This window comes from Python bivittatus, unplaced genomic scaffold, assembly GCF_059951505.1.
Source record: "Python bivittatus isolate LINGU-HERP-01145 unplaced genomic scaffold, Pbiv_v1 ctg000020_np1212, whole genome shotgun sequence".
NCBI classification, from domain to species: Eukaryota; Metazoa; Chordata; class Lepidosauria; order Squamata; family Pythonidae; genus Python; species Python bivittatus.
In genome coordinates this window covers 50,316,838-50,337,677 of record NW_028277030.1, presented here as the reverse complement: position 1 = coordinate 50,337,677, position 20,840 = coordinate 50,316,838, and the positions used below count along the sequence as shown (strand labels likewise).

Below are 20,840 nucleotides of genomic sequence, written 5' to 3'. Positions count from 1 at the left end.
TCCCCAAAGAAATAATTTTTTTAAAAGCAGTAAGCCTATATTCCAGGCATGGTAGCCATTGAGTCTTCATCAGTTCTTATGTTTGAGATCAGCCTGAACTACTTCTCAGTGCACATGCTCCCCCCCCCCATCTAGCCTAGGCAAATCCATGGTTGGGGGCATAACAATACAGTAGTAATATCTGCTTCCAACCATAAGTTTATGCTTTCCTTTCAACCCCACCCCCTTATCACTCCTGCCACTATCAGCCAATAGTGGCAGGGATGGAGCCAGTCCCTGCTGCTCTATTGGTTAAGCTAGAAGCACTTTGAGGGGGGAAACAACACATTCATAGCATTGGTACAGCCAGAACAGTCAAACAGCCTTGTTTTGAAAGATAGGACAAAACCATTTTCGCCCCCCCCCCAAATCTTGGGACAAAACCTATGAAACACGGGTTCATCTTTTTTCCATCAAGGTTGAAATGTTTTGCTTTAATGTCTTGAAATGTAACGCTTATACCCTGCTCCTGATATTATACAGTGGGGCAAAAAAGTATTTAGTCAGCCACCAATTGTGCAAGTTCTCCCACTTAAAAAGATGAGAGAGGCCTGTAATTTTCATCATAGGTATACCTCAACTATGAGAGACAAAATGGGGAAAAAAATCCAGAAAATCACATTGTCTGATTTTTAAAGAATTTATTTGCAAATCATGGTGGAAAATAAGTATTTGGTCAATATCAAAAGTTCATCTCAATACTTTGTTATATATCCTTTGTTGGCAATGACAGAGGTCAAACGTTTTCTGTAAGTCTTCACAAGGTTTTCACACACTGTTGCTGGTATTTTGGCCCATTCCTCCAAGCAGATCTCCTCTAGAGCAGTGATGTTTTGGGGCTGTCGCTGGGCAACACGGACTTTCAACTCCCTCCAAAGGTTTTCCATGGGGTTGAGATCTGGAGACTGGCTAGGCCGCTCCAGGACCTTGAAATGCTTCTTACGAAGCCACTCCTTCGTTGCCCAGGCGGTGTGTTTGGGATCAGTCATGCTGAAAGACCCAGCCACGTTTCATCTTCAATGCCCTTGTTGATGGAAGGAGGTGTTCACTCAAAAACTCACGATACGTGGCCCCATTCATTCTTTCCTTTACACGGATCAGTCGTCCTGGTCCCTTTGCAGAAAACCAGCCCCAAAGCATGATGTTTCCACCCCCATGCTTCACAGGTATGGTGTTCTTTGGATGCAACTCAGCATTCTCTCTCCTCCAAACACGACGAATTGAGTTTAGACCAAAACGTTCTACTTTGGTTTCATCTGACCATATGACATTCTCCCAATCCTCTTCTGGATCATCCAAATGCTCTCTAGCAAACTTCAGACAGGCCCGGACATGTACTGGCTTAAGCAGGGGGACACGTCTGGCACTGCAGGATTTGAGTCCCTGGCAGCATAGTGTGTTACTGATGGTAGCCTTTGTTACTTTGGTCCCAGCTCTCTGCAGGTCATTCACTAGGTCCCCCCGTGTGGTTCTGGGATTTTTGCTCACCGTTCTTGTGATCATTTTGACCCCACGGGGTGAGATCTTGCGTGGAGCCCCAGATCAAGGGAGATTATCAGTGGTCTTGTATGTCTTCCATTTTCTAATTATTGCTCCCACAGTTGATTTCTTCACACCAAGCTGCTTGCCTATTGCAGATTCAGTCTTCCCAGCCTGGTGCAGGTCTACAATTTTGTTTCTGGTGTCCTTCGACAGCTCTTTGCTCTTGGCCATAGTGGAGTTTGGAGTGTGACTGTTTGAGGTTGTGGACAGGTGTCTTTTATACTGATAACAAGGTCAAACAGGCGCCATTACTACAGGTAACGAGTGGAGGACAGAGGAGCCTCTTAAAGAAGTAGTTACATGTCTGTGACAGCCAGACATCTTGCTTGTTTGTAGGTGACCAAATACTTATTTTCCACCATGATTTGCAAATAAATTCTTTAAAAATCAGACAATGTGATTTTCTGGATTTTTTTTCTCATTTTGTCTCTCATAGTTGAGGTAAACCTATGATGAAAATTACAGGCCTCTCTCATCTTTTTAAGTGGGAGAACTTGCACAATTGGTGGCTGACTAAATACTTTTTTGCCCCACTGTACTTGCTTCTGTTCTTCATATATAAGAGTAATATGCTGAATTGCTGCATATGAATCTGAATATGCTATCAGTTTGAAAAGGAATACATAACAGGTAGCTTTCTCCGGACATACCAGACTCTTATTTTCATTAATTCTAGCTGGACCAGTGGTAAGAATTACAGTCTGACAATGTTTGAAGGTTAAGCATTGCAAGCACCACTGGTTTAGAGTATGCACAGCTTTTGCTCATTTGAATATGAATTTCAGCTCAAATTTTGTTTTGGAAACTAGGCTTTTTGTAGCGAGTAACTCAATAAAGGGGTAAAATAATTTCTGCATTTAGTATTATGACATGTTTTAATATATAAAGAGGAAGAGGGAAAAAGAAGAATAGGCACAGCAAATATTCTTATTTTATTGTCCTAAGTCTTCAAGGATTGGTTAGTTCAGTAAAATCACAGCCAAATAACTGCTTTAAAAATGCACATAATTCTTTAAAATGTTTCTCTCTCTCTCTTTAATAGGTACCCGGCCACCACTGATAAAAAATTTACCCAAGCCTATTGAGAGCTTAATGACTCGGTGTTGGTCTAAAGATCCTTCACAGAGACCTTCCATGGAGGAAATTGTCAAAATAATGACACATTTGATGCAGGTAAAATATTTTAAATCCTCAATATTGCTGAAATAAATAGACTGGTTTATAGAATGAATGGAAAATAGAAGGTATGAATGTGATAGAGTGAAAGGGAATTTTGGAAGTGAGTAGAATAACTATCATGGCATTTTGAGGGACCTAAAAAATAAACCCTCTGAACTTTTGCAATAGTATTTAACCACCATTCAGTAAATTTAAAATACATGGAATTAACACCAATTTTCCACAAAACAAAATACAATTTAGTGCTTTGTACCAAAATTCAGACTTGTTTTCTTATTCCTACCCTTTCCTTCTTTGACCCAGTTGCAAAGAGGAAATCATTTTGAAATAGTGTTAAAGCAAGGATAGGCAAGCAAATGTTGTACAGATTTTTTTTAACTAAATGTAGTTCTGGGTGCTATAGTCCAAAAGATTTGGAGGATACCAGAGGTATTTACCTCTGTTTAAAAGTGTGGCTTGTTAAAAAGCCAGAAAAATAAATGATTTTTGGTTAGCTACACAAATTAGCCAGAGGTCCCCTTTGTTCAAATGAAGCTTTCATTAGTAGGGAAGCAGAAATTTCTAATTCACTGTGGCCATAAGAGGAAGAAGAGGAGTATATTTTGATTGATACAGTAATACCATTGTTTCAATGCCATTGGTGAGAGAAAAATTGTATTGTTTTAAAAACAAATGTAATAATATTTTAGCCCTTTTTGTTATTAAGCATTTTTTGCTAATTTCTTATTCTGGTTTGGCTTTTCATGTTATAATTTCTTGTTAAATAATAAATTCATTGACTAAATCTCAAGTTACAACTTTATCTTGGAAGCAAATTGAACTTACCAGTTTTTAGATACTTTTCTTAAAAATGGTCCTTGTAATAGGGGAAGGTACAAGACTCCATTAATATTTTCCTCTTACATTGCAGTATTTTCCAGGAGCTGATGAACCTCTACAGTATCCCTGTCAGTATTCTGATGAAGGCCAAAGCAACTCTGCTACTAGTACAGGTAATCAGATTATATGTTTGAGAAGCCATTGCTCAATCCCACATGTTTTAAGCCAGGGAGGATAACCTTTTACTGGCAAGGAAGACACACATTGTTAGCAGGGAGAAGCTTCAGGGCTGTGGTGGTCAGGGCAAGGATACCAGATACCTGGGCTGTGGCACATGTGGGCAGAGCTGAGATTTTTCAGTGTTTTTTGTTTATGGGGACATGGGAATGTTACCTGTTTTTAAAAAATGCATAATCATAACTTCAACTAAAGCAAAATATTTTTAATAATCATAGGTTCATTTATGGACATGACTTCCACAAATACCAGTAACAAAAGTGATGTCAACATAGAAGCAAATGATTTTCAAGGAACTGCTACGAATGACACTATTAAACGTTTAGAAACAAAACTGGCCCAACAGATGAAAAATTCAGCAAAGCAGGTGGTAAGAATGTAGAAATTTGTATTTGAGGTAATTTTTTTAGAAGCAAAATGGTATGATAATCCTTCATCTGTAAAGCTGTGAGCAGGATGGAGCCCTCAAATGTCATTTTCCATCCCTAAAATCAGACTTCCAAAATTTTGGCAACATCCCATCTAGTACTATTAATTGGGCTTAGCCACCCAAAACTCCTTCAGATTCCCCACAAAATATGGGAGGAAATCCTAGCTTCACCACTTCAGCAGCATTACCAAAACTTTGTTCTGTCCATTGTGGCCCTTTTCTGCAACAAAAGAACAAATATTTTTTTAAAAAAACTGCCACCCCTAGCAAGCAAAATATTATTTGCCCCAGGTATAAAAGACATTAAGAATCTTCATCACTTTTTTTAAAGCTTAAAACCAAAATAGACAAAAAGTATACATTTGCACCGTTTTTCTGTGATAATGTCTAGGTTCGCAAAAACTTGGAAGCTTCCTTACTGCTTTTCTCCTGTGTTGTAATGTTTATGGGTTTTCATATCATTTTCAGAATTAAAAATGAGAAATGAAAATTACTTTAAATATACAATTTTCATTTATTTTTGAAATCAGTATGATTATTTCTTGGCAGGGAGAACCGGGCCGTTTGAGTTTACCTCCATCTCGTGGTAGTAGTGTGGAGAGCTTGTCAGATGTTCGTGGGCGACCACAGTCAACTCTTGTTTCAGGAGAAGGCAAACGAATGAGTGCTGACATGTCAGAAATTGAAGCAAGAATTGCTGCTACTGCAGGTAAAAGTATTATTTTTAAAGTCCCCAGTTGTTTTTAGGAACACATTTGGCATTTTGTGAATATATTGTGCTCTTGCAAAATGGCTGCATTCAGTGGCTTTGCCGTATAAAAACCTGCCACCCCATAGGACTCTTATCCCAGAAAACAAAGCAATCAGACTAAAAGGAGATTAAGTTGTTGCAAAGTTGAAATCTGAATTGCAAACCAAATAATCCTTTTTTTTTTTTTTGAGTCTGCAGTCTTTTCCTTTAAATGCCAGTTTCACAGAAGCAAAGTGATGAGAGTCATAGACCAGAAACTTGGTGAAAAAACAGAGTTTAAGGCAAAGATTGGGTTTACATTCCCAAATGCCAAAAGACATCATTGTCCTTTCACAAAACACTTGTTTTCAGAAGCAAACTCAAAATTCTCCAAGATAGACACATAGGCAAAATACATGAAGTATATTTGAAAATAAGGATGGTGCTGGAGACTAACGATCTATAAGATAGCAGGTTTTAGGGAGGTTGTCCATGGGCATACTGCTGCCTGCAAACATCACATTGCAATTTCCATCAACTTGTATGACTGAGATGTATACAAGCTAAAATAAGGAAAACCATATACATTTCTCTGCAAGTGAGGTTTTAGATTGTATTTTATGTTAATCCTTTCTCAAATGTTACAAAATGTGTAGACCTTCTTTGTGTGACCAAGGATAAGCATGTTACCTGTGCCCTATGATACCTTCAGACATAGTCACCCTCCAAATATAGAGGCTGACTGTTTTCACTGGAGACGTTTTTCTTTCCATGGAGCTTCTCTGTATGAGTTACACCTCTTGATTAGATAATGCTCAGTTTGTTAGGAGTGCCCCCTAAGCCTTTGGAGCAAAGGAGGGAAGGAGATGCATTCTGCACAGGAAGTGAGGAAGTCACTGAAACTTTCTAATTGTTATGTCAGTAGGATTCTTCTACTGAACTAGTCATCTTCCATGCTAGGGCTCCTTCTGTCCCCAAGAAGTAGATTATGGTTTTGGTAGAACATTTTTAACTTTGAAGATAAATGTTCACATTTCAGTATTATGAGATAATTTTATAGATAATAGTTTCCATTTAGCTATTTCCAGTGTTAATTTATTATAGCATAAAAATGACTTAATTTGATGGCTATAATGTTCATAAAGCTCAGAATTATAGGCTACAATATCAATAACAAAAATCAAAATTAGTTTATAATAATCTATAGTCTATTAGTCTGTGTAATGTATTTCAAATGCTAGACTATGATTGATGTTCTGAATATATTAATGTGCCCTGAATAAGCAGTCACTTCTTTTTATGAAGTAATCTTTCTGTTGTTTATGTCTAATGAAGTATTGGCCAAGTAGATATTATATTAAACTTTGTAAAGGATAATTAAATCTCTACCACTGAGATGTAGTCTTTTTTTTTTTTTTTAATAACAGTAGTGGGTGAATACTTAGTATGTCTTCCTACTTCATTGACGAGCAGTCAGCCGGTGATCCTTGTATCATGTGCATCTCTTAGTCAAATCCTCTTTGTAATTGATTGAATTGGGCAAGATTGTAATCCAACCCTCCCAAGGCAGCTTGCTGAGTGGGAAGAGGGAGAAAATAGAGTATCATGAAGAATGAGAAAGAAAAGGGGATGCAGAGAAGAAAAAATTAAAGAAAAAGAGAAATACTAAAAAGATTTTGGTTCTGGTCCTACCCCTTCATATCATAAGTCCAACTCTACATTGGCATGTTTTGTGGCTCCCAAACTATTGTTAAACTTCTCAACCTTTTATCTATGCTTATAAAGTATTTATATAAAAGATGTGACTATTCACTGAGAGAAATGTAGCAAATATACATACTGGGACTGTTTCTGGTTTCTCATTCATTTTGACCCCAGATTAACTTCTGACATCAGTGGAATAAATATAGTGAAAGATGAGAAGCAATTCATTATTTTTAGGACTTGAAAATTTTGGCAACACAAACAACATAATTGCTGGAGAAAGTTCCAGATATAGGATTTATATTCATATAAATGTGTTGAGAAATTAGTTTCTTGAATACTGCTTGTTTAATAAAAACATGCTCAGATTTGTCAAATAAATCAAAAACTGTTGTAGGTGAAATAAGTAAAATAAGTAAAATATTTTAAGAATAGATTTGTTTGTTACATTAGAAGACCAATGGAAGCAGCAAATCTTCCTTGTGTGCTATTACAGGTAGTCCTTGCTCAACAACCACAATAGGGACTGGAAAATTAATTGTTAAGCGAGTCACCATGTGACCAGACCAGATTTTACAACCACTTTTATAACTGTAGTTGAGCGAATCACATGGTCAGTAAGCAACTACAGCTAACCCAATGGACCGTTTTGCTGGAATTCGCTTAACAACCATATGATTCACTTAACAACCATGTGATTCACTTAACAGTTGCAGTGATTTGCTTGACGACTGTCATAAAAAAAGTTACAAATCACGTGATCACGGGGGTGGTGGGACAGTTTGCAACAGTGGTAAGTGCGAGTACAAGTCGTAAAGCACTTTTTCCAAGGTCATGGTAATTTCGAACTGTTGTTAAATGAATGGTCGTTAAGTGAGAACTACCCGTATACAAATCGCTGAGAATAGGCAACATAATCTTTAACTGCAGAGGACACCGTCTTTATTCAGATCCATTCTGCCAGTTCAACAACCTTGCCCAGAAAAAGTGTTCTTAGTAGCTGATTTTAGGACTGCCTACGCAGATCTTCTTATCAGTTGCCATATTGATAGCATTCGCCTAATCCAGAATAGATTCTAATTTAATGTTTAAACATTACTTCCTTAGTATATCTTTTTTATGTTAACTGATATCATTAACAGCTGTATTTAATTCCAAAGTTCATTTCTAGCAAGCATTTGTACTCTTTCATAAATCTCTTAATTATGTAATACTGTGCTTAATATTATGGCAGCAACTGGTTGTGGCTCATTTTCAGAAGAGAAACAAATTAGATTCCATTTAAAATGCCAAAAGTAATTGAATCTAATAATACTAGATCAAAAAAGCCTGTATAGAGCTTTATATATTCTGACAGTCAAATATTTGGACTATAGCATAGAGCTTACATTTTGCTTATTTAAAGAAACTGAGTTGTGTAAATCGATTATATTTATTTTGCTTCCTATGTTGTGAAAAGGTATCTCTAAGCACTTCACATACATTTAAAGGGGAGCCAGTGAAAAATTCCAGTCTCTCATAGCTAGGGTTTGTTGTTGTTTCCTTGTTGCCCTTTCCACTCTGTTCATTTAAATTTTGTGTCTCTAACTATAACTAATATTGTGCTTTGTTACATTGTTGATCCTAGTTATGAATGTTGCTCTTAACAAATGCTTTACTGTTTTAAGCATGAATGGAAAGCTATGCAGTTCATTCTGCATGATCTTTTTTTGCATGGAAACCAGTTTAACCAAATTAAGTTTTTAAAAGAGCAGTTCTAGTCTGAATTATTTGTGTTATCATTATAGTCGTTTGCATGTGTATTGTATGTGTATATATGTTTTTTCAGCCTTTTCCAAACCTAAACGAGGTCATCGTAAAACTGCTTCATTTGGCAACATTCTGGATGTCCCAGAGATCATCAAACCAGGTATTGCATCCCAGCTGTGTGAACCTATTGACACAGATGCTGGAGTAATGATTGAATCTTTAAATACTTTTTGCTCCTGTTCATGGGTGCTTGATTACTCACTGGCCAAAAATAATTGAGGAAAGAAATATTTCTCTATCACTTGTTTATCTTCCAAATTAATGAACAAATTTGTAACAAGATTGCTCTTTTTTCAATGTAGGAAGAACTTGTCACCATCTTTTTTCCCTTTGATATTGAGAATGAGATTGGACTGCAGCTCCAGAGGGCCTTGAAGGAAAAAGACTACCTAGAGTGGGTTGGGTATGGAGCATACACTGGGACATCGATCACACTTGTCAGTGACCTCTGGTAGAACCAGGACAGGGCAATGCCACTGTCCTGGTTTTTCTTGATCTCTCAGTAGTTTTCAGTATCACCAATCATGGTAACCTTTTGGGCTGCCTATGGGAATGTGTAGTGAGGGGCACTGTGATGTTGTTTTCCTTTATCTGTAGGCAATTCCAGTTGTTGTTGAAAAGGAGGAGAGGTTGAACCTGAGGCTGCTCAGTTGTGAGTGGCCTCAGGGTTCATTGCTCTTGCCTCTTCTGTTTAACATCTACATGAGACCACTGAGTGAGGTCATCTGTCATTTTGGGGTCTGGTATCAATATCCTGGTGATACCCAATTGTACATCTTGACCCCAGTCATCCAAGTGATAATGTCAATCTCTTGTCCTATTGTCTAGAGGCTGTGAAGGTCTAGATGGGGAAGAATAGACTCAGGTTCAATCGTAGCAATACCAAGTAGCTGTAGGTATTTGGGCTCCTAATCCCGGATGTTTTCCATTTTTAGTCCTGGATGAGATAGCACTTCCCCATTTGGGACTGGGGCACAATCTGGGGGTTTTCCTGGACACTCAGTTCCTGTTTGAAAAGCAGGTGACAGCTTTTGCCACTTAAGCTTTTGCAAAGATTTGTCTTTTGTGTCCATTCCTAGACCAGGGCCTTCGTGCCCTGGTCATCTTCTTTGTGACTGTTGTAATGTGCCTTGGCTATTCAGAAGGTATAGCTGGTCCAAAATTGGCTGCAAAGTACAATCAGAGAGAGTGAACATGCTCCAGGTCTCACCAATGATAGTACCTGCCCTCAAGAACAGCATTCCTCCCAAGATCCATGTGGGCCGTGCCCTGATTGTGTTTAAAAACTCTAAAACCTGGTTTTTTTCCCAGGCCTTGGGTTAAGCTGAATGGTGAGAGTCTTATAGGATTTTATATGTTAGTCTGAATGTTCTCTGGATGTATATTGTTCTTTTCTTTGTTTCAGTATTTATACTGTTTTTAATGTTCACCATCCAGAGTCTTTATGGAGTTGGGCAACCTTATAAATTTGTCTAATAGGCAGACAGATAGGTAACTGTTGACATATTCAAAATCAAAAAGTTTCTCTTGCAAATAAATAGTTTTTAGGTATAGCAGGAGTGCATTTGCTATTAAATAATAATAACTGTTTTGAGCACCAACAAATATTATAATAGTTTGATATGGTCATGGTAATTTAGGCATATACAAAATTAACATGAGCGTAAAAAGTTTATACAAAGGACTTTTAAGTAGCTTGGACTATGTTAGAATTGAATAAAAGTAATCTTCAGAAGTAAACACATGTTTTATAATTGGATGGAATTTTATTTTAATTTTTATTGTTAAGAACCAAAATAAATATATGGTAGGGTACGCAGCAAATAAATTACAAAATGTACATATAAATGGAAACATGCTTACATGTCTATGTATGCAGATACTTAATATTGTAAAACAATACCAAGTTGTCAGTATTATGCTTATTTCTCCTAATTTTAATAAATGGCCCCTATTTTTTTTTACAAATTTCTGCCTGTTTCTTAATTTAATGGTATCACTTTTTTCATTATTTGACTTTTCCATCACTTTCTTTAGTTTCTTAGCTACATGGAACTTTGTAAAAGTCAGTGAATTATAATTAAAGAACAGTGGCTTAGATCATAGGAGACGCAGGATGCGGTTGATAGGAGTTTTTCTCACTGCTTCCTGTTTCCTTCAGTTTTTCTTCTTCTAACTCTTCCTGTCTTCTAAACAGCTTTTTTCTTAAATTTATTAGACAATTGTTAAATTATTAAAATATCATTCATTGTTGGTATTTTGTAAAATGTATAGTTCAGAATTTAAACAAAATGAATAATTTAAAATTATGAAGTTGGTGTTATAATTTGAATTCCCATTTACACTTTTGGAACCCAGTAGACCAAAAGCAAAACAAGTATCCATGATAGCAAACTCAAGATTAAATTGAAATGAATCAATTTATTGATAACCAGTGACTGAAAATATTGTCATTATACAGAATATAATATCTATTTAAAGTAAAATATAGCATTACTACTCTACTATCTAGAAAATATTATAAATGAAAAAATAATAAAATAATAAAATAAAATAAAATAATCAATGAAATTTCATAAAGGTTTTAAAGTAGTATAAGAATTTAATTGACAAAGCAATTTGAATAGTAATCATATACATGCATCTCCTTTCTTAAACTCCTTCTTATCTGGTTATAATAGGCAGAATAAAACTGGTATTATGCATAATTTACATCAGTTTACTAATGGGAGCACATATACATTATTCCAGTGGGTATAACTCATAATTATAGGAAAGAATTTACAAGTGCTTTTTCCTTCAAAATTGTCAAATTATTTTAATTCTTTACAGGAAAGCTTGTTATTCTTTCTCACATAATATTTCTTCATCAGGTAGTTATCAATAAGACACCAAAGTATGATTTGATAACTCAATCCACCAAGGCTGTTCTAGATATTGCAGAAGCCAGTAGTTTCTTGGGCCTAGGAAGAGCAGATTAACATGAACAAAATTAAGATTTGAGATGATTTAAATAATTATTTTCTAAGTAATAATTTTCAGAGCAAATGTATATGCAAAGCTTAATTAACACTATTCTGTTTCTCAACAGAATGCAATTATTAAATTTGAACTACACAAAACCTGTTCAATCTGTTCTGTAGTTCTAGGCCATAACAAACGTACTATGTCCTACTACTGCCTGTCCTACAAGCTTGGTTTTACATTCCTAAGTAAAGCATGAAGCTGGGCTTGCTCGAAATTGACTGATTTTTTCCCCCATCCTCAAAACATCCCACACTGAGTCCTCTAATCATCAGGATAAGGATACTTGAAACTGCAGGGAGAAGACACTACAGCTTTGTGTAGATGCATTGTTCAAAAAAGTTTTGATGAATGTACTATACATAGTAATTTCTAACCAAATAGCAAAGCAAGTTTCATTTTACTGAAGCTTTACCACATTCTGCATTAGAACTGAAGAGAGTGTTATACAGTGTGTTATAACAGAACAAAGAAAGCTATGAAAGTAATTCTAAATGGGCAATATGTAATGCCTAGCCTGAAACTTGGCTATGATACAAGGGCCAACCCCCTTGGTCTGTATCATGATACAGAATCTCAGACAAGTAGTTTGTAACTCCTTTCTAAATGAAATTTTCAACAATAAATACATCCTTTTGTAAATTTGTAGGCCAGTATCTTACCATCATAGGTAAACATACATTCATACATATATAAATACATACATACAGATATCCTCGGTCGATGGTGCTGAACGAATGGTGGTTATAACTGGTCCTTGGAGTTCCAGACATCCCAGCACCCCTGTGATCACGTGATTGTGATCTGGGCACTTGGCAACCAGTTTGCACTTACAACCGATTGCAGTGCCCTGCAATCACGTGATCGCCATTTGCAATCTTCCCTGCCAGTTTCCCCAGAAAGTCAGTGGGGAAGCAGGCAGGGAAGGTCACAAGTTGCTGAGGTAAGTCTCCCCTACCTGCACACTCTCCCACAGCCCCTCTACGCTCGCGCTGTGCCAGCCATTCATGCACCCACATCACGCCTCCCACACACCCATCCTACGCTGCACCTCCCACACACCCTTGTGCACCTCCCTGACCTGCACCTCTCATGCACCCTCCCCGACCTGTGCCGCACCTCTCATGCACCTCGCATACCTTCCCTGACCCACACCACACGGCTAAGGGAAGACTAGAACCCACAGTCTGATTTCTAGCCCAGCACCTTAGCCACCTCTGGATATGTCAATCTTGAAACATTAATTCAGAATATTTCATACAACTCCATTCTTACCTCTATATTGTGCAATCAGCTGGACTTGAAATATTTATTTATTTTGAAGTCACCTTGGGTGCATTAACACCATTGTTTTAAGTTCCCTATGTAAACATTAAAATTAAAAATCAGTTTCAAAAACACAGCAATATGTGATTGAAAGTTTACAATATTGAAAGTTGTGTTTTTAAAGTTGGATTCCTCAACTCTTACTATTGATTCAGGAGCAACAAGTATTTACTGTATTGATATTCTGCGTGTTTGGCTGTGCTTAAGCTGTTTGCCATATGCCTGTAGCAGCAATGAAAATGCTTTAGCCTAACCCCCTGCTTCAACTTGTACTGCTGGTTTTAGTTTCTCCGTTAAAGCAGTTCAGTCTCCACAAATTCTGCTTAGCACAACTTTCCTGAATGAAAATATGTTTTTATTTATAGTTCTACTTTAAGCTGATTGTTATTGCTATTATTATTTTTGTGAGCATGATACCAGTGTTTCTGCAACTCATATCCTAGGTTCTCTAAATTCAAAAAAATGTTACTAATCCGAAAGCAGTATGAATACTCCAGCTATTTTTTACCTATTTATTTCAACTGAGCTAATTCTAGAATGAGTGAAATGTGGGCATCATTATTACATCAGTTATGGACAGATCATCTTGAGGTTTTTCCTGAATTGCTAGGGCAAGTTCTGTAAATCTGTTAATGAACTATTGATTTGTTACCTTGAGGCTCATGCTGAATTGCTAGGACTACAGACCAGTTGAATAACTTTATTAATGAACTACTGCTTTAAAAAAGACAGATTGTTTTGTGCATTAGAAAATGTAATTATTTCTTTGGAAGTTGGTTTAGTTGCCTGAAAATGTGAGTACATGTCTCTCTCAGTACTTCTTGATATTTTCCAGAAGTTCAAAAATTCTGAACCTGTATGCAAGTTGCCCGATATGCCCAATATAAGATGCATTGCCTTAGCTTTTTGATGAAAAAGTAACACATAATTTTAACCAATCAATAAATCAGGGTTGAAAGCATAATCCTGATTTCAAGACTCATTCAAGTTGCAAAACCCTGAGCTTTTGTGCTTACTTTGTATTTTAAGATCTTGCTCAGTCAATTTTTTTGTGTGGAAAAAATGTGTAAAAAGCTGCTCAATACTAGGGGACTGTGGATCGGCTAAAGTTGGATTTGTATTTGTATTTGAGATCCAAAAATGGTAAACTGAAATTTAAATTTTGAGACTTAAAGGCAACAAGATTAAGATTAAATGTTTGAGACTTAAAGGCAAACCACTTCAGTATTCTACTCCATATAACATTTAGGCATAAGCTATTATAGAAAAACATCAACATGCTTCAGCAGTTTCATTTTTTGACAAAATGAGATGTAAATAGGGAAGGCAGATCCTTTAGAAAGCGTTCACCCTTCAGCAGTGTTTCAGCTGAATCATTTCAAGGGTTTCACAGCAATATTTTTTTAAAAAATATTCTCCCTACATCTCTTTTAAGGCAAAACTATCAGGGATGAGGAAAGGACAGCATGGCATCCTGTAAATTGTTCAGCTAATGTGGAAGTTGTGCTATTTCAGACACAATAAAAAAAATTCTATACAAGGCAAGACAAAAAGCAAAGAAAAATGATTTGATTATTTGAGGAGTACTGGGGAGAATGAAATGGGGTGAAACATTTGAACTGCAGACAGACTGGAAACACACTAATAGGGACTATTCTGTCAAATAAGTAGTGACAGATAAGGATCATGATCTGGATTTGGGGGAAGGTAGAGAATCACACAAGAAGAATGAATAAGTCTGAGTTTCTCTTTTTCACACTGCTTTCTTCCAAGTGAATTTGCCTAAACAAATTCAACTGAGTGAGATATGAACAAGCAGAGCAGCACTCCCACTAGTACTCTAATAAGCAGATTCTGTGGAAGTGATAAATTCATTGACTAGCTACTCAGGTCAGTTTCCAGGTCATCACACCATTTAAACCCAGTTTGGCCGTATATAGAGGGTATCTACAGATTTAAGACTATGTAAAGCCAGAAAATCCATTATCTCCAAATTGTCTTCAGAATTCTCCAAACCGATTTGAAGGCATCTGATTCAATTTGGCACCTTAAATACTTTAAAGACTATATTTGAAAAAGTAATTTGATTAAATCTCCTTCAATTCACATTTTCAAAGCTCTGCACAGCCTTACCCTCTATAACAGGGAAAATTCACTGGGTTAAATTGATTGGTTATATGAGTAGAAGGCACCCTGTACCACCAATATTTCTCTTTTCATTTCTCTACCCACCTCATCCTTCTGGCAGCTCTTAAATACCCTCTCTTGGAGGTCAGAACTCCCTTCTGATTGGTATCTGGGTGCAAAATTACCTGATTTAAGAGTATTCCCATCTTGAATTACTGCTTCATATAACAGGACCCATTGTGCAAAAATTGTTCTTGATCTGGAGAGGCTTTTCAAGAGGGCAAAGGGATGCAAGGAGGAAGTGATGGGGAAGAAAAATAAACTAACTTTTCCACTCTTGCTTCCGCTGGACACATTCCAAAATATTAAGCAACATACTATTTTTAAAAAAAGATTTGAGTTTTTTACACTGCTCAAGCTTCCATATCCTTCCTTCAACTCATCTAATTTGTATTTGAATTAAAAATGCCTATACAGATACATTTATAGGTGAGTTTAAAAGTAAAATACTAATATATTTTAAAATGTAAAATATTTTATATATTTTAAAAGTTAAATAGAATATTTTAAAAATATTTTCAGAAAGGGAAATAAAAGCAAGTTGGACATTGTAAAATGCAATATGAGGGACACTGGGAAATTATGCAAATGATAGCCATCATTGAATTCCTTGCTATAAGAGTTGCCACTGGTCTGTTTATGTAATGCAGTCTTCAAAGACTACGTATCTAGAGTGTTATGTCAGCTGTTAATTGAAACTTTGGAGTGTTTTCTTTTTGGACAGCTGATTTCACATCTCAAGAACAAAGACCATTATAATACCCAAAGGCACAGAAAATTCTATACACCAAGAAAATATTCTTTGCCTTGTCAGTCATAATGAAATTTATTGTTATGGATCTGTTGACCATTTTTAGTAAGTTTGATAATATTCAAAGCTGTAGCTAAAGCAAGTTAACTTTTTAAAACTTAAGTGCAGATTTGAAGAGCTATTTCTGTCTGCATTGGATCCAGTCAATACAATGGATTCTTTCTCAAATAAAAAATCTAGGAGCATCATGAGTTGAACAGAAATCAAGTTGACATTTCTTAAACCATTTTTGAAACAGCACTTTTTCATTGATTAACCAAAGAAATTAAAGAGCTGGCAACCTTGCTCTAGAAATCCCCGTAACGTAACCTCCTTGAAATAGATGTCATCTTCAGTGCCAACACCACCCCCACACTTGCCCATCCAGCACTAAGCCTGTTAAAGCACAACTGACAGAAGATGGTGAAGAAAAGTGCAGAAGCTATTAATGGGACAGGAGGGGTTATTTCATTAGGATATACTTTCTGTTGACAAGCTGGGTGGGTGGGTGTGGCAGCTGTCTCTCTGCTCTCCCCTCTCCTTCCTATATACAAACAGACTCTTTATCTTCTTGCTGGATTTGTACATACTCTTGCAACATTATTACTTTGAGTAAATTCAGTAGTTTCTTTTCCTTCTCATCCTAGCAGGCAACGGGCAGCAGAGGCGCAGATCCATTCAAGATCTTAGTGTAGCTGGAACAGATTCCAACCAGGTAAATACGCATTGTGGACGATTCATTAAAAATTGCCTGAATTTTATTAATTTAAGGATTATATGTCACCTATCAAATTGCATATCTCAACATTGGAATATATAAATATATGAGAGGAGCACTAGGATTACGAATATGTGATATAAGTTGTGTAAACTCTTTTTCATAGCTTTATAGGAAGTCCACTTAAATTAGCAAAAAAATGTATGTAATCATTTTTATTTCAACTTGGCTTTTACCAAGCTTATAATTCTGTTCATATATCCATTGAAACATACAGGAGTTAGTTTCAGGTAAACAACATTTAAAAGACTGGATGATTTACACAATGGAAATGCCAAGTATTATGATTATCAAACGGTGTTTTGGACTGTTACTATATTGTGTACTTCTTGGATTCAGTTAAGTTTAGAGAGTGAAGTTTTAAATTTCCTCTCTTTAAAATATATCCAAATGTGTTCATTGAAGCTTATGTCAAATAAAGATGCTTAGGACTACAACCTTGGTTAATTTACCAGTTATGCTTCTTTACTGCTAAATACTAAGCATTGATGTGTTTTGAAAACTTTACTTGGAAAGATACAGTTGAAGGAAATAAAACTGCTAAAATGTTGCAAGATATTTCTGATATACATATGTATATATACCACAGAAAGAGTATCTAACGTGTATTTAGTTGGTGGTTGAAAGTGAAAGCACTGAGGAAAAAAGGGGGAAAAAGCTGTTATGAATAGTTTTTTGTACAGAACTCATGCTTTGGATAACATTTTTAAATGGCAGTTTTTAGAGTGTGAATGCAGTGTGCGTATGCAATTATACATGAATGTGACCTTCCTTATTTCAGATTCACTATGATCAGGGATTAAATTGGAGATAGGAGAGTGTCTCTGCACATGCATTTGCACACAAAATCCTGATATTTGAGCACTCCCTCTAGCAAATCAAGAGTCACAATAACTGCAGTAGAAATCAGATTTAGTGTATAAATTTATAAACAACCGTGTAAGCCTTCCAAACTGTGGCTGCTTTGGTACTTCAGAAAAAAAGTGTTTTGTTTATGGCCGTACATTGTGCAAAACACCTTTTTCACATAGTTTGCACAGCCTGTTATATTTGTTGAGAAAGTAGCCCTTAGATTAATCAAAAGCTGTTATAGTTTAGAATGGCATTTGAATTGACATTCATAGCCAAAAGCTCCATAGTTCCTTCTGGGCAACAACTCAGATGGCAGAATTTTTTCTGGGAAAAAAAGTCTGATTAAGATAAAAGTAGTGCCACTCAGAATGGCTGACATGTAGACTTTACCATACTTAAATAACTGTTGGGTAAATCATGCCAAGATGACTGTCATGTTGCCTTCTCTGCCATACCATGTTCATTTCAGTGCTTACTATACACCTTTTTCTCAAGGTCTTGTTCCTTTTATTTATGCAATGTTAAACAGGTGTAAAATCTTAGAGCCAAACTAAACATGGTAATAGTTATTCTTTTAATGAGTTGGGGTTGGAAGCAGGTGCAGCGACCCAAATTGCTACTCCTGTAGAAGCAGGTCCATGACTTGGTGGTCCTCCCACACTCATGGCTCCTGCTTAAGCAGCAGGTGGAAGCCATGGTTAGGAGGGTCTTTTCCCAGCTTCAGCTGTTGCATGTATTGTGGCTGTACCTGGGTTAGAGGACCTTGCTGCAGTGACTGATGTCCTCACCATCATTCGTCTAGACTACTACATTTTAAAAACCATTGAGAAGCTTGAGTAGGTGCAAAATGCAGTGGTCCAGATGCTTCCAGGCAATCACTGCTGAGAACATGTGACACCAGTATTGCAGGCCCTACACTGGTTGCCTGTTAGCTTCCAGGATCAATTTTAAATTCTGATATTAATCTATAAAGCCCTTATCACCGTAGCTCCAGGTTATTTACAAAACTATATCTCCTCACTGGAATCAGACCAAGCTCTGTGATTAGGAAAAGCAGCTCATTGTTTCTCATTATCATCAGGATGGGGGGCCAACACTCAGAGGCATTGTTTTTTGGTGATAGCACCAGCTTTTTGAAATGGCTCCCCACTTGAGGTTAGGTTAGCTCCAACCCTCGCCACCTACTGGAAGAAGCTGAAGACTTAGCTGTTCTGGAGAGCCAGGTGAATGGGTAGTCTATATTTTATACCTGTTTGGGTATAAAATTCTCACAGAGGTTGGTCTGATTCCAGTGAGGAGATATAGTTTTGTAAATAACCTGTTTGGGGTTATTTTTCATATTTTGTTATTGTGCCCATTATATACTCACTGGCAGTGGTATTTAGAGCATGCTGCTTTTGAAGTTGGTATCCAGCCATCAAGACTAGTAATCGTTGCTAGTCCTTCATTAATTTTTCTAGTCCCCTTTCAAAACTAGTAGCTGTCATATCTGATGGGAGCAAATTCAGAAAGTTAAGCATTTTTTAAAGTTCTTTCATGTATTGATCCTGAATCTCCCTGCATTTAGTTTCCATGAGTAAACATATTTTTAAAATTTTCAGATAGAGAAAATTCTTGCTATCCACTTCTTCTCCATATATGATTTTATGTATTGTGTCCCCTCTTTCCCAACTTCCTTCTAAACTAAAAAGCACCAGACTGTAATAGAGCTCCTGAATTTGTTCCCCCTGCCCTCCCCAAAAAAAGTTTTGGTATTTTTCTAAATATAATACAGTTTTTATGATGCAGCAAAGCATAACTGTACTAGGCAGAGGTTCTAGTAGAAGGTCACCCCAAATATCTGCATTGGATCACAATTTTGTTTTGCTTAGGTGAGGTAAAGATAACAAAATGTCCCTGAGAGTATTCAATCCACAGAAGAACTTTGAATTTACAGTATTGTCATTCATTTATGTTAATGGTAAGAGTTTGTTTTTTAAAAAATTATTGATACAGGAAAGCAGAAACAGCAGTAGATCATCTAGTCCTAGTGTGAGAATGATCACTACCTCGGGACCAACCTCAGAAAAGCCAGCTCGTAGTCTACCATGGACACCTGATGATTCTACAGGTAAAACAATTCCTGGTGTTATGGTTATTTTATCATTTAACACTTTAAGGAGTGTTGGGTTAACATGGTAATTTACATTAACAAGGCCTAAAAATTACATTTTCAGATTTTAACTATCAAGTTGGTGATGAGCATCGTTGACCATCTGCTGTGGGGTAAATGAGGATGTTGCTATAGCCAGTCCATCTTTGTTTGGTTCTTGTATGCTTCACACCCCTGTAAATAGAGTGCAAAAAAAGTAATGACAGGTGCCATCATATACTATTTAAGAGTCTCATTGCCCCTCATAGTCATGAAGGATGATAAGGCAGATGCTATCAAGGGACTGGTTTGCCTCCTTGCTGGCCTGCAGGTGCTGGATCATGGATGGATATTTTAAGAGAACCTGCTGAAGTTATCTCCCAAATGTTGAAGCCAGGGCTGCTAGATGTTTATTTTTTGTTACAAAATATGTTTCAATATGCTTGGTAAACTATTTTAACATGAAATAAGCAAGCACATTGATAAAACGAATGTATGTATCTTCATTTAAGGCAGACTAGAAAGCAGTGCTCACCATTATGTTCATGATTTTTTTCTGTTTCATAGAAGTGAAATCTAGTATGAAAAGTTACTATTTTATACCCTATGTCTTATATAAATAACTATACTGAGTGCAATGACACAAATTACAGATAAGCTACTTCAAGCAACTTTCTAACAGTAACAAAACCATTTCAAATAATGTACTCTAATAAAAACTGACCAACATAGAACAGTAGAAGACTGGTAGTAATTATAATAGTAAAGACCAATCATTCGGTAATTAATAAGTTGTAAATATGATTTAAGAAAAATTAATCATTTAATCATTTAAAAATTAATCATAAGCTTTTCTGGATTGGGGGCTGCAGTTTTTTGTTTTGGACATCTGAATTGCATTGAGGCGTGGCAATAAAACAGTGATTAATTTGTTCGGTTGATTTTTGTATTTTGAGGATTCACATATCCTCAGTATTCCAGCTGTTTGGAATCAATTACGATGCTAGAAATCACCATTTTTTTCCAAATAATTTCATTAAAGATTATAATTACAATCATAAAAACTAATACAAACTAAAAAAAAGAAAATAGAAAGAGTAAAAGGTGCAAAGGGGAAAAAATAGGAAAGACGTAAAGAATAGAAAAAAAAGAACAAAAATAGACAAGGCAGCCATCAACAGGCACGTAGAGATAAACAACATCTGCACACTATTCAAAAGAGACAATAGAAAGGAAAACAAAAGACCAGAACATCTCCTCACT

The 20,840-nt window shown here is 36.3% G+C and overlaps 1 protein-coding gene across 5 annotated transcripts in view; it reads left to right on the top strand.

The window, feature by feature from the left end:
* The window catches only part of MAP3K7 (mitogen-activated protein kinase kinase kinase 7), a 44,564-nt gene that overhangs the window by 13,038 nt on the left and 10,686 nt on the right, over nt 1–20,840 (top strand). For 2 of the 5 annotated variants that reach the window (XM_007434111.4, XM_015889069.3), the window contains 7 exons: nt 2,624–2,754; nt 3,671–3,752; nt 4,035–4,186; nt 4,796–4,955; nt 8,509–8,589; nt 16,464–16,531; nt 19,442–19,556. In XM_007434111.4, coding sequence (XP_007434173.1) covers nt 2,624–2,754; nt 3,671–3,752; nt 4,035–4,186; nt 4,796–4,955; nt 8,509–8,589; nt 16,464–16,531; nt 19,442–19,556 — 789 coding nt within the window. The remainder of the gene's footprint in view (nt 1–2,623; nt 2,755–3,670; nt 3,753–4,034; nt 4,187–4,795; nt 4,956–8,508; nt 8,590–16,463; nt 16,532–19,441; nt 19,557–20,840) is intronic. The other 3 variants (XM_007434112.4, XM_007434114.4, XM_007434113.4) reach the window with 3 other exon arrangements.